We start from the raw sequence: 16,676 nt of genomic DNA on the forward strand, positions 1-16,676 counted from the left end.
GACCAGGCTGCCCAGGGCCCCATCCAGTCTGGCCTTGAACGCCTCTAGAGATGGGGCATTCACAGCCTCTCTGGGCAGCCTGTTCCAGCACCTCACCGCTCTCTCTGTAAAGAATTTACTATATATATATTATACAGTATAACATATATACTTTTCTTTCAAGCTATTATCTAAGAATTACTTCTCTCCTCCACTCTGCCTCTAACCTGGACTAATTAAATTGTTTAATGTAACAGAATATACATTGTTTATTCTAACAGAAGCTCCAAGGAAGAGTATGTTGAATGCCTTTGGCTCAATTCTTGCCTATAGATTTAATTTTAGACCAATTTTGTCACGATAAACTGAATCTGATATATGAAACAACTTTACCTTGTACATGCAAACACTCATCTGTCAGCAAATCTGCATGCATACTTTGCACCTTGGGGTTAGATCTATGTAGATTAAAAATGAAGTCTGGGTGGAAGACAAGTACACAGACTTACAATATCTTCAGGGACAGGTCTAGCCCAGATACAGCACTCTATTTCATTGTAATATAAGTTCCCTAATCTAAGATGTCCCTGCACTTTGGTATATCTGCACAGCATTCCCTTTTCTTGAATTGTACTGCATATCCACGCTAAAAAAAAAATAAATAAAATCCTGCTGCTTGTGGACTAACTGCACTCTTCTCTCTACAGAATCTTTCCATTTCTGATGCATTGCCATTCCCACCTATTCTCTTTCATTAATTCATCCTCCCACAGTAATCTCACCTATAACAGTATGCTACTTACTATTAACCAGTGTATGTTACATCAGTTTTCCCAATAGTCCATCTGTTTCATTTTAGTTCTGACCTCCTTAGAGCAGCCAAGGAGATCTCATTCTTGTCTGTCTTTAAGTAGTTACCTAACATAAACATCTGTACCAGTATTAACAACATTGAAAAGTGAATACAATTACACTAGGTTTATGTAATCTCAGTCATCTTAAATATCCATAAAAGACAACTTTATATAAACACAAACAACAGTTCTGCCTTTACAAAGTCATGAAATTGGCCCATACTATTCAAATTTACGTTTGATTACTTTCAGGAGTTCTATCTCCAGAGTTTCCTTATCCTAAATTATGATTTCCCAGTATTATGTTCTTAACAGCAAAATTTTTGTGTATTTTCTTAACAATTCTCAAAGTTTGAAACTTACAATAAATTTGTTTCTTACTGAGACCGATGATTCTTCCTTGATCTCACTTTTCTCTTCCCGAGTCAGAATTGATCCAACTTCATCTTTTCTCTATTGATTAAATGTTGGAATTAAACGTAAATTACAGTGCTATAAATTAGGTAAAATCACTTTCTGCCTTTTATTGTGGAATAAGCATGTTTAGATCAATAGAAATACATACAGGATAAATTGTAATGAAGCATGCTATACTTAGAAGATCATATGGTTTTACGTACACTGTAATAAATCTGGTTTGGGTTACCAATGAGGATTTTTTGCTGGCATGTTTTTTTTCTTACACAAGTAGCAAATGTTTTGTGCATGTCTTCAAAGTCCTGCCACATTCTACAAAATACTTTAAAAGCTTATGAATATAACAAACAGTGCAATTTTAAATTTCATTAAAGTGTGCGTGTGTAGAAAGTAAATTTCATTGCTAGGACAGGAAAGCATTCTGTTGGTTGCTTTCATCCCAAAGGTTAAATCAGTTTTGCTTCTTCTAAATGGCTTTCAGTGGTTGAAGGCAATCAGGTCAGCTTTAAGTACCCCATAGATTTTAAGCCAGTTATCCACATCATCTGTCTTGCCAGAAAGCAAAGTGTTTCTATGCTTAAAGAAAACAGGTAATGTGCCTGTGGGGCTTTATCATTCCTATTTCACAAAAAATATAATTTATCTGAAGAAAACAGGTCTTTGTTAATTAATCACAGAATCACAGAATGGTTTGGGTTGGAAGGCACCTTAAGATCACCTAATTCCAACCCCCTGCTATAGGCAGGGACACCTCCCTCTAGACCAGGCTGCTCACAGCCCTATCCCAGCTGGCCTTGAATGCTTCCAAGGAAAGGGCATCCAAGTCTATCAGAAGACTTTTTCTCAGCAAAAATTTAGTGTGCATAGTTAAAATAATAAAAGAACAATTTAGTTATACTTAAGAATTTTTTCTTCCCTTACGACTACACGATCAGATGAGCAGAACTTCTGAGATCATAAAAAAGCCTAAGACTGCACCAAGCAACCATTTCAGAGTTTCAGTACAGTCAGACCCAACAGAAAGTACTTCCTCTCTAATATTATAAACCCAAAAACTAAGTAACAAGAAATAACTCTACAATCAGATTATTTCCTTGTCTTTAAAAACGTGCCAGCTATAAACATGAAAAAAAAAGTTTATAAAATTATACCTAAGCAAAATTCGAAGAAACAATTTCAAGCATCAGGAGAAGAGCACTAAGCTGGTATCAACTACGGAAGAATGATTGATAATGCTGTCTTACAAACTCCAGCTACTCAATTGTGCATTTATTTCTTACAGTATTTAAATACTGCTTAGACCATGTAGGAATTGGCTGGACAGAGAGCTTTAAAAGTTTTAAACTAGAAATCTTTTCTTTTTTCTTGTTACTGTTTTGGTTTGGTTTAGTTCCCCCTCCCCACTGAAGTGGCTGCTTTTCTACATTTCTCTTAGAAAAATATCTTATCCTGAAAAAGAAAATTGAAAAAAGGAATTATAAGCTACCAGATGATGAATATAATGTATCCTCTTCCTCTTCTCTAGCCTAGTTCGCTCCTCACAGGGCAATAACCATTTTCCATTAAATAGAAATGTTTAGATTAAAAAAGAAACTGAACTGCAATATGCTTTTAAAATTATGTACCTTTTAGATTAAATTTTAAGTTAAGTTTGCAGGGCTCATCAATTTGCAAACTGGGGAATGAATAAGGCATGAGAGTATTTACACTATGATGAAGCTACACAAATCTGAAGGCTGACATTTTGGAACTTCTGAAATTTGGCATCTGGTTACCAGATACAATCATGAGCCATATCTTACCCCCTGGCTCTTCTTTCAAGTGCTATGTTTTCAAAACTTTTGAACTACTTTCTAAAATGTGACACTGAGTCTGTCCACACTTTACCAGACATTCTGTATATACTGCTTAGTGGCACTATTTATTTTTAATGGGCATGAAGGGTTTGAATTGCCTCATGCAGGAATTCTAATCACCTCCCACATGTGACATCTAGAAATTCTGAGTTGAAAGATGTTGGATGACAGAAGAGGTCACCATGAAGTTTCTTCAAGAAATTCCTTACATAATTGCATATTATTTTAGCATCTATATTAGCATTACAATTAACACAACAACGCACGCCATGAGAAGTTACTGAACCACTGACATATTCTGCCATTCTGCTTGCACTACTTTGAGCAAAGAGAGGAAAAACTTCAGAATACAAGCAGTTTTCAATTCACAAGGAAACAATGTTAAAATTAAAAAGAAAAAAAAAAAAAGATTAGATACGTGTAAAGCTGCAATGTATGAACCATCTTCCTTATCCTTAAAGAAGCCATTTGCTTCCTTCAATCGCAGTCATAAACTTCAAGGTCAGGCATGTAAGAAGAATGTAACTTACCAACATTTCATTCTCCTCTCTCTGCTTTGTATTTCCTTCTTCTGTTCTGCTGCCTTTGGTTTCCAGACATCTCTTCTTTCGTTTATTGCTTTGAGCTTCCTGGTCACCATTTGCTGTTTGCTCTTCCCAGTCTAGGTCTCTGCTTTCAAACACCATCTCTAGCGTCTCTATATCTTCAGATACATCATCTAACTCCTTTCTTTTCTTTGGTGCAGGATTTTCACTAAAAGTAATTTTAGTGTCAGTTTTATCACTTGCTATTTCACCAGTTTCCCTTCCAAGCTGGATGTTATTTTTCTTTTGATGCTGTTCTTTTTCACTGCTCCACGTTGATGAAGCTGAGGATTCAGTGCACTTGGAAACAAGCAAAGGCCTTTTCTCCAGTTTTGCTAGTTTGGGTACAGATGTTTCTTCTCCTTCTTCAGCTCTTTCCCTTAGCCATAAAGTAATTACAAAATAAAAAATAAATTACAAAAATGTCTTTGAATATGATTAACTGCATCAGCAACATAACAGCTTCCTGAGGTTTCAATGATGGCACTGTGAATTTTGAGTGTAAATACTCCTGAGAAATAGCTTTCCCTTTTCAGAAGCTTTTCATTAACTCTGTTTTGAATAAAACTTACACCACTTGAGCTATGCAGGAACAGCAATAACATAAAAATATGAAAAGTAGTATCAAAAGCCTACCTTTTCCTAGCAACATGGAAGTAATTTGTAATTGAATTAGACTGCTGACGGGGAGTGCACTCTCTAGGTTTATCTTCTTCCAAAATTTTAGATGGAGATACTGGATGATTTTTTTGACTAAACCCAGATGTTCTGTTCACTTTAGATATCAATGTTCCTGTATTTGAAGTGCCACTTGTGCTAGGGTTCTCCTTTACAGCAGTTTGCTGGAAAGCCCCTTCTCTCCTCTTCGTCTGGGAAGTCTTCTTCTCTATCTCCATACTATAGCAGAGAGACAAAACATATGTATTAGGTGAACACACAAAAAGTTACCACTGATATACACTGCTGCATAATACTGCTCTTTAAAAACTCACTTGTACTTTGAATATAAACAGTGTATTTGTGCTAACAACTGATACTGTAAAATCTGCTGTAATATTTACTTTTCATTATCACAAAATGGCTTAAAAACTCCGAATACAATTAAGATTGTCAGCAACATCTACTTTCCTATTTATTAATCCATATTGTTACTTATCACTTGAAAGCAGAAATCAGCTCACTGCAGACAACTGACAGCAATTTACTAAGTGCCATTTTCAACACTGTGAAGTTCCTCTACTACAAAAGAGTGCTTTATTTGCAATTTTTAGCTCAGAAACTATTTTCATGCATACTTTACCATGTCTGCTCTTCAATTTCTGTATCAGCTACATATAATGCACTGTTATCTGCAGCAGCAGTGGGCATTATTGTTTCATCCACAGCCAAACTCTGAGAAATGGCTGGCCTCGCTCCTGATGCAGTACTTGCAGTTACAGCTGCAAGATCAACACAAGAGAAGAATCAAAAGATTAATATCCAATGTTTTTCTTTGCATGTAATATCACACAACCATCTTAACTAACGAGGTAAGACTTTTGGAAAATGGTATTCATAGAATCATAGAATTACTCAGGTTGAAAAAGACTTTCAAGATCATCAACCACAACCTAACCATGCTACCCTAACAACCCTCCGCTAAATCATGTCCCTGAGCACCACATCCAAATGGTTTTTAAACACATTCAGGGATGGTGACTCAACCACCTCCTGGGGAGCCTATGCATGCAGTTTTGATTTTAAAAAATCATGTAGATTTAGTCAAAACAAACAAACAAGTAAACAAACAAAAACCCAACTAGAAGAAACCAGGTTCTAAATGACTAAATTTTAGGGTTTGGTTTTGGTTAAATATTCTCCTGAATTAAGAAACAGAATTTTGCTTAAATAAGAATGAAGTACTATGGAAAACTACTTATTTTTATGGTCATGATATATAAATCAGGCAATGCATATTTTATGTCAGAGCACAAAGTCCACCATCTGTTTACATTTACTTTTTTACAATGATCTGTTAACAGCAATCATTATCCTAGAGATTATCCCTAAAAATACTAAACTCCTGTTTGTTATCAAAATATCTCACAGTAAACATCTTCTTTGGCCAACTGGCCATAACTAGGTCATCAAAGGAGTGCCTTATAGAACTGCTTACTGCTCTGTTTATTTACTTGCATTATTGTTCTGTAGGACGAAAAGAAATTTATATATACCATCTTTTATATTGTTTGCCCTTTCACTTCTCTTTGTCTTCTCTCAGACAAAGGATACTAAGGTCAACTATTTTAACATATATGCCACATCATTGTCCTTCCAAAGATTTTTATTTTTTTTTTAATTTATTTTTAACAACTTACCACTCAGCCCCTTACAATTTTCCTGCACCTCATTCTGTTAAGTCTATGCCAGCATTATCCCTTCTTTTGGATGACATGTTTTATACATGTATTTTTTCCTGCCACTGTAACCCATAGGGGAATAACTACAGAAACATCTAGGCCTCCTTCTTGAGCTTCCACACCTTAAATATTTTTACATGATTACTACAAGTTAGATGAGCAAGGTATTAGTATCTTGACATTCACTGTTGAGCCACAAAACTGGTGAGGGTTCTGGAACACAAGTCTTATGAGGAGCAGCTGAGGGAGCTGGGATTGTTTAGTCTGGAGAAGAGGAGGCTCAGGGGAGACCTCATTGCACTCTACAATTTCCTGAAGGGAGGTTGTGATGAGGAGGGGTAATTTATTTAATTTATTTAGCTATCTGATGTGCTAATAGCATTAAATTTAATGTGAGAATCCATTTATTTTGTGTTGTTTCCTAAACTTCACTGGATAGACAACAGACTACATATAAACCATTCATACAAGAACTCTAGTCAATCAAAACATTTATCAGGCCTCTGCCAGTATTGCTGCCATATCTTTCTCTCTTCAAAATACATTTCTGAATAAGAAATGCCCTTATATGTAAAGACAAATTCATGGTGTTTATTGAGTTAAACAACAACAACAACAAAAAAACCAAAATCCTACACTTAAGTTCTAGGATTTACTACCTGATCTATCACTTTGTAGAAAAGAATAGAACCTAAAATTATTCCATGAAATTGTCAGAATTATCTGTAACAAACTGCACTGTAACAGTTTTGGAAGCAGCATGAAAAGAGAATTAGACCGAAAAAAATATAACCTGTCTCCCAAAGATTTTCACTGCTGTTCTATTGGCAAATATAACTTACGTTTCAAGACAAAAAATGAAATGTACATTCCCCATACTGTTACTTTAGCAAATGTGGCAATGCTGCCTCATTGTCTTGACTTGTTACTTTAAGATTAGGTTTGATTTTGAACTGGAAGTGGGGGTGGAGGGAATTTCCCTAAAGCAAATTCTTCTGCGTGCAAAAGAAAGCAAGCCTTTACAAATTAACTTAGTTCTTATTCTCTAGATTTCAAATGTCAACCTATTATAACTCATTACCCCTGTCTCTTCATAAAAGACAGAATAGTTTGGAATTCACAACTACTGTACACATTGATTTAGCAGTTACTAAAACTACCAACTTCAGAATGTTGTTTTAAAGTATCTTTCCTTGAAACGTCAAATAACTGCGCCTGTTTTTCCACTTTAACTTTAGAAGATAGGTCTTTTTTAATATTACATCTACACCTGTAGGTCACATCATTTTCAACGTAACTTATAGCAAACTGTTGAGAAAACATTTATCTTTTCAAGTTAGCATACATTTTTCATGCAGTATCATTCTATTTTAGTGGTACTGCAAAATAAAAGAACCTTGGCATTACTACCTGATGCCCTGTACAAAAAGAAATGCTGCTACTTTATTGCTGTTAACTTAGCACTACCCCTCTTCCAGTTACCTTTTTTATCAGGATGCCTCCGGGGGTTGCAGTATTTTTCTGTAGACATGAAGATAACTGCCAATCCAATTTCTGCTTCAGGAATAGCCCTGAGATTGTTGCTGTTAACATACAGAAAGTCAACACATAAGTTTCTCAGTTCAGGTACAAAGCTGAAGAGGCAAACAAGCACATGTATGTCAAGATACAAAATGCTCATCACACATTGCTACTGTACTACAGCCACGAGAAGAGCTTGAATATAAATGTTTTCTCTGTTTAGCAGGGAAATTCATGGTGACTAGACTTAATTATTAAATTAAGATTTGGGATTATGTTTTCTTTGCTTGTTTATTATAGTACTACAAAAATACTAACATCTACAAAACAGTAGCCTGCTCTCTCTCTCTGAAAAAATAATATATATCTATACAGAACACAAGCTGCGCTGCCTTTCACAGTCAATATATGCGGGTAGACAGACAGCAATGAGCCATGTGGCCTCAAAGTGCCCCGTATTTCATGGAAAACATGAAATATGTATGACTACTGAAAAAAGAATCAAAAATGATATATCCCCCATTTTTAGAATACATTCACTTTTAACTTTTTCTAAACAAGAGAAAGAGAGCTAGCCTTCTCTAATTTCAAACCAACTCAATGAGTAGAAAAGCCTCCAAAAAACCACCCGAATTCGTAACTGCCAAATCCTTTCTTTCCTGCTTCAAGAAATTTTAGTTACTGTGCGATGTATTAAAACAACGCCCGTGTAAGTATACTAGTGCATTCATACATATACAAATACAGTGACTAAAATCATTGCAGAAATTCTAAATAATCCCCTTCCTGTGCAAGAGAACAACTATTCACCTTTCCAAGACAGTCAGAATGGAATCAGTCCAGTTTCTCATGGACTCAGATCCTAGGATCTGAGAGTTTGTCATCCCAACATCAACAACACAAACTTCAGGAGAAACCAGTAAAGAAGTTTCCTTTCTTCCCTCCGTCATCAGTTTTGCTTCTCCTCCTCCAAGAATAACTGCTGGACCCAGTTTCTTGTGCTAAGAAAAGAATGCAATTAAAACAGTCTTAAAATACAGTCCGTTGAGAAGTATGCTAACCTACCAGCACAAATCTCATTGCTCATGTATTAATGCTGAAGTGATGTGTTTTGTTTCTCCTCCTGCATTTGATCTTAATTAGGCTGTTGTCTTCTAAAAAGATAAAATACACAGAAATCTTTCCTGATGGCCCCAGAATGAGTCTGAATCCAGAGAAAACAGAATATGCTTAGCTGTCCCCCAACATCTTTGCAGTGTAAAACCCAGTTACCTGCTCAGCAGTCAGAAATACAAAAGTTTTTCCACTGAATATTTTTTTCCTTTCAGGATGTCCAGATAAATCCATGTCATCAATACCAATGGAAGGCTCATCAACTGAAGGATAAAAGCTGTAAAAACCAAACATTAAAGTTACAAAATCGAGATTTTTGTATCAGTACTGATTGATAGTCCCTTCTGTTTTAGCTTAAAGCTGGGAAGTTAAAATACTTCACTGCTTTGTTTCTGGTAAAGCTTCTTATATAAATATTTCTTCAAAGGATTAAGAGAAAACAGAATCTCTCATTTCTCAGTATCTAAGCTTAGACCAACAGTTCCACTTACTTCAGTAAAAGAACAATTTTTGGAAAGTATTCAACATTCCAATCTTAAAACATCAACTACATCGACATTCTCCACTAACAATACTGACAAACTAGATTGCCATCTCATTCTGTGCTTGCCCAAACATATTGCTTCCACTACCATTCACTTGCGACAGCCACTCCTGTTTCTCTTGTATTGGATAGAGAACATCGTGTTCTACCATGCTGTGTGACAGCCTATTAATGTAACAGAAAATAAGCACTTTTTTTGCTGGTGGCATAGAAAACTGAACTGAACTCTGCAGCTTCTTAGTGTTTGTGAAGTACAAGGAAAATGATATTGTGCCTGGGGCTCAGATTAGGTAGAAGCGAAACCCTAATCTGACATTCTAACTTTTGTGATCTGTGATTTCAGCTCTAGTTAACGACAGCATGCACTCATCATAAAAAATGCCTCTAGAATAAAGACAAGCATTTTACTGATAATGCAACAGTATTTACAGGCTATCAGAGCCACACGTTCTCTGCTACAGCAAACTCAGCACACCACAGTAAAGGCATACACTCAAAAGGAGTGAGAGCATTGGTGCACAGTTTGTCCATGTGCTCTGGCAGAGCTTATAATGACTTATCATTACCCTGCTCACACATCCTGACTGCTGAAACGCAATCTCAGAATCTGATTTAACAGCTCAAGAAATGACATATACATGTGTATATACATACAAATGTATATGCCACAAAATTTTTCTTTTCCTAGCAAAGATTCTCAGATTTTAAGCAAGAAACACAATCCAAGAAATTCTGAAATCTTTAAGTCCCTGAAAAAAAAATTATGCACTACATTGGTATTTTCAACATCTGCAAACATTAAAATCACTCTCCTCAAACTCTGAGAATATCTGCAAAATTAAGGTGGAACACAATAAGCCTGTACATTTTCTACTGTATTCATATCCAGAATTCAAGGGTGATAGGCCAGAACAAACCAAAATAATTACTGTTAATTTTAAATGACACTCTTATGTTCTTCCAATTAATTCTTCAAGGTTCATGTACACAATTAAGAAACATGTACCTTTTCAAGGTACAAATAATGCAATACAGGCTCAGATGAAAGTCTCTCGTACAATAAAGGGATTATTTTATGCTTTTCTACATGGACCACAGAATGACCAAATGGCTATTACGATCTTTTGGACCCTTGGAATAAATGGAGTGACCAAAATAACAATTATTTATTCCATAGTAAAAATGCACTTTTCAAATTATTTCAACAGTATTTGATTCTCACTTTACTCTTTCTCAAAAAAAAAAAAAGAAAAAAAAATCTGTTATTTTGGTCAAGTTAACCTGCTTTGATCAAAATTTGCAAGCTCTTTTCTCACGTGACAAGTGACAGAATGCAAAAAACGATCTCAAGATGTGCCAAGGGAAGTTTATATTGGACATGAGAAGTAATTTTTTAACTGAGAGAGTGCTCAAGCATTGAGACAGGCAGCCCAGCAAAGAGGTGGAATCCCTAACCCTGGGGGTATTCAATAGACAGGTAGATGTAGCACTGAGGAATATGTTTTAGTGATGGGATGTGGCAGGTCAGGTTGGATTGATGGTTGGACTTCATAATCTTGAAGGTCTTTTCCAATCTAAAGAATTTTACAAGTCTATGACTAAACTTATAATCTAAGTGTTTACTGGAAGAAATAATTTTTTATAATGAAATAAGGTTAATATGGTGTCTTTCACACAAATCTAATTTTCTTCATTTTAATCTATCAACTCCCAAAAGAGTTGCAGTGGTGCTTCAAACACATCACCATAGAGATTGCTATAGCAACCTTTCTGAAAACAAGTTCCTGTCTAGAGCTAGTAACATCTCTAAGCATATAATCAAATCCAAGAGCTCACCTTATAAGTCTAGATATGAGAAGAAAATTGCCTAAAGATTAAAACAGTAGGCATTCTTCCACAAATAAAGCTACTGTAATTCACATATTCTGCCAAGTATCAGCAGATAAGTGTGCAATTATTTGATTATCTAACTCACATAAAATTAACTCTGTGACATTGAAAGCAATACTTACTTTTCAGGAGTTGGCAATTGTTGCCTGGACTGAACAGCTTTCATTAATTCATTAAAAAACTCTGGTTTTACAATTGGTCGTCCACAAATCAAAGCACATATTGTCTGAGAAGAGAGAAGACACGTATTTAACATACAGAAGCAGCCTAACTAGAATACTTTCAACTGACTGTAGCTTTATAATATCTTAGATCACACAGACATCTGTACACATCAAATCACATCTGTGTGACATGAACAGCATCACACAGATATAACTGTACTTGATTTTGCTATGGAAAAAAATGTCAGTTTTACTTCTAACAGCACACCTTTTAGCTGCTGTCACTGAAATTATATATGGCAACTAATGAAAAATCAGCAAGTCTTCAGGAGAACTAAAGCTCCAGTACAGAAAGCAGTCACAGTATATTGTTGCTGTTGTTTGGTTGGTTGGTTTACTGTCTTTTTGTTTCTTTTTGTCTACAAAGTGACTAAATAAACATTAATACTCAATTTGTACCGTTATACTGGATATAACCAGTGAACTCGAAATTGTAAAGGCTAAACATTCTCCCCAAATACAGTGCACTTCTATGAAACTATCTGAAAGTTAACATAAAAAACTAAAGAAAGATGGTGACAAGCAAGATGAATACTACTAAAAACTCTGTCCTTCATTTAAAAGTAGAAAACATCAGTAACAATGTTAAAAAACAACAATACAGTATATACCAACCCCCAACCCTCTACATTAGACAAATACTTAAAATGATTAAAATCTAAGCAGATACTGTCTGATTAGACAGATTTATCTTACACGACTAGAATAATGTAAACTTTAATGTTTCTATTAACTTAGATGTGAAGTTACATAATCAGAAAGAAAAAAAATTGCACGGGCTCTCTCCAAAAGAGAATGATTTTTTTGTTGTTGTTCTTTTTTAACCATCCCAATACCATCAGTAGGCTGATGCTAGCTTTTCCTCCAAGTGAGCTCTCTGATCCTAATTACTGTACCGCTGTATGAAAGGCACAGTCAGGAGAGGGAGCTACAGTACAGTGGGAGGAGACTTAATATATTAATGAACTGTGGAACTGAATCAGTGAGAAATTTAACAAAGTAGTAAAAGATCAGAAAAAACAAACAAATGAAGAGAACAACTGCATACACAAAAGAACCAACCAACAAGGCCAACTTTTTTTAACGACAGATAGAATTTCCTACAAATGCTACAGCAACACTGAGAGGGAGGAAAAAAGATTTTTCTTCATTTCTCTAAATTTCTTAATTTTCAAATACAACTTTTTCCCCTGTTCCATTTTTATTTCATTTTAAAATGGCACTTAGGCCAGAGAGACACCTTTCTGTCCCCATCCTCTTCTCACCCCCTTAGTTAACCTTTTTTTTATTTTTTTCTGTTTTCTTTCCCTCCAACGTGTATCTCTTCATGAAGTTGGAAGAATTGACTTCACTGAGGAAAATGCTGTCTAACTAAAATAAAACAAAGTCTTGCCACAATCTTGAGCAGGTCTAGATTTCACATTAACAAGAAAACTCAACATACCTTAACAGTAACTTTTACTGATGCCATTATAAGGTGAGTACATTCTTTTGTCCATTCATTCACAACAAGCCCTCCGAGCTGCTGGATGACATCATTTAAAGCAGTTTTTTGAGCAACATCCAAACAAGAAGAGCAGACAACTAAAGATTCATATTCCACTCTGCAAAGAACAAGTAAAATGCTTTAGTAATTGTAATAGCACTATGATAAACAAAGCTGTCTTATGAATCACTTCTGTCTCACACAGAATTCCAATAAATAAATAAACAGACCCCTGTAATTCTTACACTGTGCTTTAAATTGTCCTGATGAAAGTAAATAACTGATTTTTATTGAGAAAAAGAAGCAGAATTTTGATTTGATGTTTCAAATGTTTATTCTTGAGACTTTTGATCTCAGGAAAGAGCGCACACCCTTATCGGAATCAGTGCTTGAAGAACACTGCAAGGTTTGAGAACCAGAAACACTGGATGAAATCCAGCATGTATTCCCAAAAGTAAGAAGTATGCTCAACAGAACAGCTCATTAACAGATTAATATTTGAAAGACATGAGTTTTGTTGAATGCAAGCTCAAGAAACTTTTTTCTGAGCCTGCTCTTACACTTGAACATACACCTACTGTTATTTGTAGATCGTCCATTTAAAATTACAGAATATCAAACTCTATGATTTGATTTGGTGTAGGCTACAAAGGAGAAAATATTTTTATAATCATATCAATCATGGAAGTCATGATGTGACACATCTTTTAAAACATCAGTGATAAATAAACTACATTTTTCTTAATAAATTAAAATAATTTCAAAATGAATTATTATAAAAATATATACTAAAAGAGGGTTCCAGAAGCAGGATGCAGAACACAGGAAAGTATTATTTGTTTCCTCTGCTTTCCAAAAACTCAACAGGCAAATTCCCTTAGTGTTCTATTACTCATCAAGTTGTATGATGTGCTAAAACACTCTTTTTGAAAGCTGTTATTTTCCACTTAGTAGTTTATTATCAATCTGAGTACCTCTTACCTATATTTGCTCTCAAAGACTCCAAAATTTACTCTGTCACCAGACTGCAAAGTCCTTGAAGTGCCACTCAATTTTGATCCATTAACAAAAGTACCATACTTGGAGGTGTCATTGATTGTTAACACAGGGACTGAAACAGACTGGCTCTGAAAATAAACATAAATAAGCCTTGGTAGTGCGTCAGAAACAGGTTACATAAATGAGATTCTGGCTGACTGGCTTCAAAATATCCAGAGAAATTGCAATATGTAATCAATACTGAAGTGCTGCCTGCCGATTCTCTTTGGAACATTTTTCTCTTCCACATTCCCCTAAACAAATACAGAATTAATGATGTGGAGTGTTCCAGAATCAAGTCCACAACAAAAAACACGGAAGCACTTTCCAGAACCAAGTTCTAAAGTTCTTCTACAAACTGAAATGTAATTGCATGATGTTCCTGCTTTGGTTACTTTAATACAAATTTCTAATCAATTTTCAATCTGAGATAAAAGGAATGCCCAAATAGGACCCTGAACCATTAGAACTATGTAAATGGATTTATCAGTCAACAGACGAGCAACCCAGGAGAGAAAAAAAAAATAAAAAAATCAAGACTAAGAAAAGACAGAGTTCAATGGTTCTATACTCCTGCTGTACTGTCATGGTATTCTGAGTTAACAATGCTGTGTATTTTTAATGCAGTAAAATGCTGGCTACTTACATGGGTTGTTTCAGGACGACTTACTGTCAGAACTGCATGACTTCGACTGATTGATTGATCATCCTGAATTAAAATAGCACAATTTTTGCGTCCAACAACATAACTGCTACCAACCAAAAGTCGAAATGGCTCTCCTAAAAATAAACAAGAGATAGAAAAATATCAATTTACAAGAAACTCCAAAACACTCGAAGTTCATAGGATCAATTCAGAAGTTTGTAAAGTATTCAATCCTTGTCCATACCTTGTCACGTATCATTTATTAGCCTGACCACAATCATGCATTTAATTTTTAGACAAAATCTGTTTCTTCCTCTGTCTGTTATGAAAGGATAGCATTTCATAATTAAAACAAACAAAAAAAGCAGTAACAAAAGCACTGGTACTACATATTGCCTTACATATTACCTTCATATACATATGAATGTATGTATATTCATATCTGAATGTATGTGTATATATGTGTATTTATATTCATATACATACCTTACATATTACCTTCATATTACCTTAATACTACATATTACCTACATATTACCTTAATACTACATATTACCTACATACTACCTTACCTTATTTCTTTTATCTCGCATTACTTCTTCACAGAAGAAGCACAAAAACACAAACTTTACAGGTACATAACTTACTAACAGTATATAACTTAGGGACTAATTTAAGTGTTTCAGACAAAAATGCCTCCCTAAAGGATGCTGAAAGATCTGCATTGTAAATCAAGCAGATACTTAGTAAGTTTGGTCTCTGATCTATGCTGTAGCTTTTTGTCATCTAGATCACTTAAGAGTGCATGGCTCGAAGACATTCAAAAGGCATGGGTCACCTATGAGCAGTGATTCAGAAGTTTTTCTTGATAAAAATGAATGAATTAGAGATGAAATTCTAATACAAATAACTGTCCAAATAAGTAGAATGCAGAACTCATCATCCTGACTACAATGACGATAACAATGTTTTGGCTTTTGCTGGAGTGGTTTCCAGACAGTAAGAGATCAAACTCTGTTCATTTCAGTACAAATAGATAGTACTGTCACTAAGATACACACTAAGCATCCTTAAGTCACTACCAATGAAGCAAGAAAAAAAAAAAAAAAAGAGATAGAGCAGCGATGTGACTGCTTTTTATAAGAAAGAGAAAGCATTCGAGTGAAAAAGCTGTTTTTGCATTATGAAATACCCATCTTCAAAGTTGGTCAATAAATCATAACTCCTATGGATAAAGAAACTGAGGAACAACGGTGCAGTGATGACTGTCTGAAAATGCATTCAAAAAACACAAAGTTTCAAGCTCAGCACTCGGTCCTATCAAGTAAAAAAATACAAGTTACATCAAGTAAAAAAATAAAAGTCTATAAAAAGTCAGACATCGTCCCTGGAGGAAGAGACCGAGTGACCTCTGCCTCTCCAGGTCCCGCAGGGAAGCATCGCGCTGACTCCGCTGGCGGCAGCAACTGTGGGACGCATCGCCAGCACGTTTGCACTATCGCCAGCAACGATAACAGAACATGGCCTCCGCGATCGGGGTTCCAGTGAAAAAGGGAGCCCTCCGGTTACTGGAATGGAAAGCGAAAGTCGAGCCTCTAGGCGAGCAGCTTCCCAAGGAGGAGGTGGTAAGGGCCGGCCCGAGCCCAGGCGCCGGAGAGGCGCAGAAGGGCCCCAGACCCGCAGTACCCTCACCTTGTCCTGCGGCGGGCACCAGCTTCCACATCCTGAGACCGGCGGGAGCTCCGCGGTGAGGAGCTGCGGTTCCCCGGTGCTCCACGCCCTAGCGGCGACCGGGCCGGGAACCAAGAGCCGGTGTTTCTTTGCCGCCCACCCGGCTACCGCGCCCGGCCGTGCAGCAAGAACAGAGAGCGCCGCATGGCGGAGGGCGGGCGGCACAGCCCGTGCAGCCACTACAGCCGGCACCGGCGGGCATGCGCGGCGACACGAGGAGGGCTCGACCCGCCCCGCCTCAGTGAGGAGTGTGCTGCCAGGTGGATTTTGGTGGAATCTTAATTTGTGTAATAGAATCGTAGAATGGTTTGGGTCGGAAGGGACGTTTAAGATCATGTAGTTCCAATGCCCTGTTATAGGCAGGGTCACCTCCCTCTAGACCAGGTTGCTCACA

The 16,676-nt window shown here is 36.3% G+C and overlaps 1 protein-coding gene across 1 annotated transcript; it reads right to left on the minus strand.

The window, feature by feature from the left end:
- Nucleotides 1-154: 154 nt before the first annotated feature.
- On the minus strand, nt 155-16,470 carry NBN (nibrin). The gene is made up of 12 exons (XM_010709113.3): nt 16,244-16,470; nt 14,552-14,685; nt 13,849-13,994; nt 12,826-12,985; nt 11,280-11,383; nt 8,883-9,000; nt 8,421-8,611; nt 7,572-7,672; nt 4,991-5,129; nt 4,327-4,587; nt 3,637-4,069; nt 155-1,286 (listed from the first exon to the last, which is right to left on the minus strand). The coding sequence occupies exons 1-12, from the start codon at nt 16,272-16,274 to the stop codon at nt 1,179-1,181; spliced, it is 1,926 nt and encodes a 641-aa protein (XP_010707415.1). The 5' UTR covers nt 16,275-16,470; the 3' UTR covers nt 155-1,178.
- Nucleotides 16,471-16,676: the final 206 nt, after the last annotated feature.

This window comes from Meleagris gallopavo, chromosome 3, assembly GCF_000146605.3.
Source record: "Meleagris gallopavo isolate NT-WF06-2002-E0010 breed Aviagen turkey brand Nicholas breeding stock chromosome 3, Turkey_5.1, whole genome shotgun sequence".
Classification (NCBI taxonomy): Eukaryota; Metazoa; Chordata; class Aves; order Galliformes; family Phasianidae; genus Meleagris; species Meleagris gallopavo.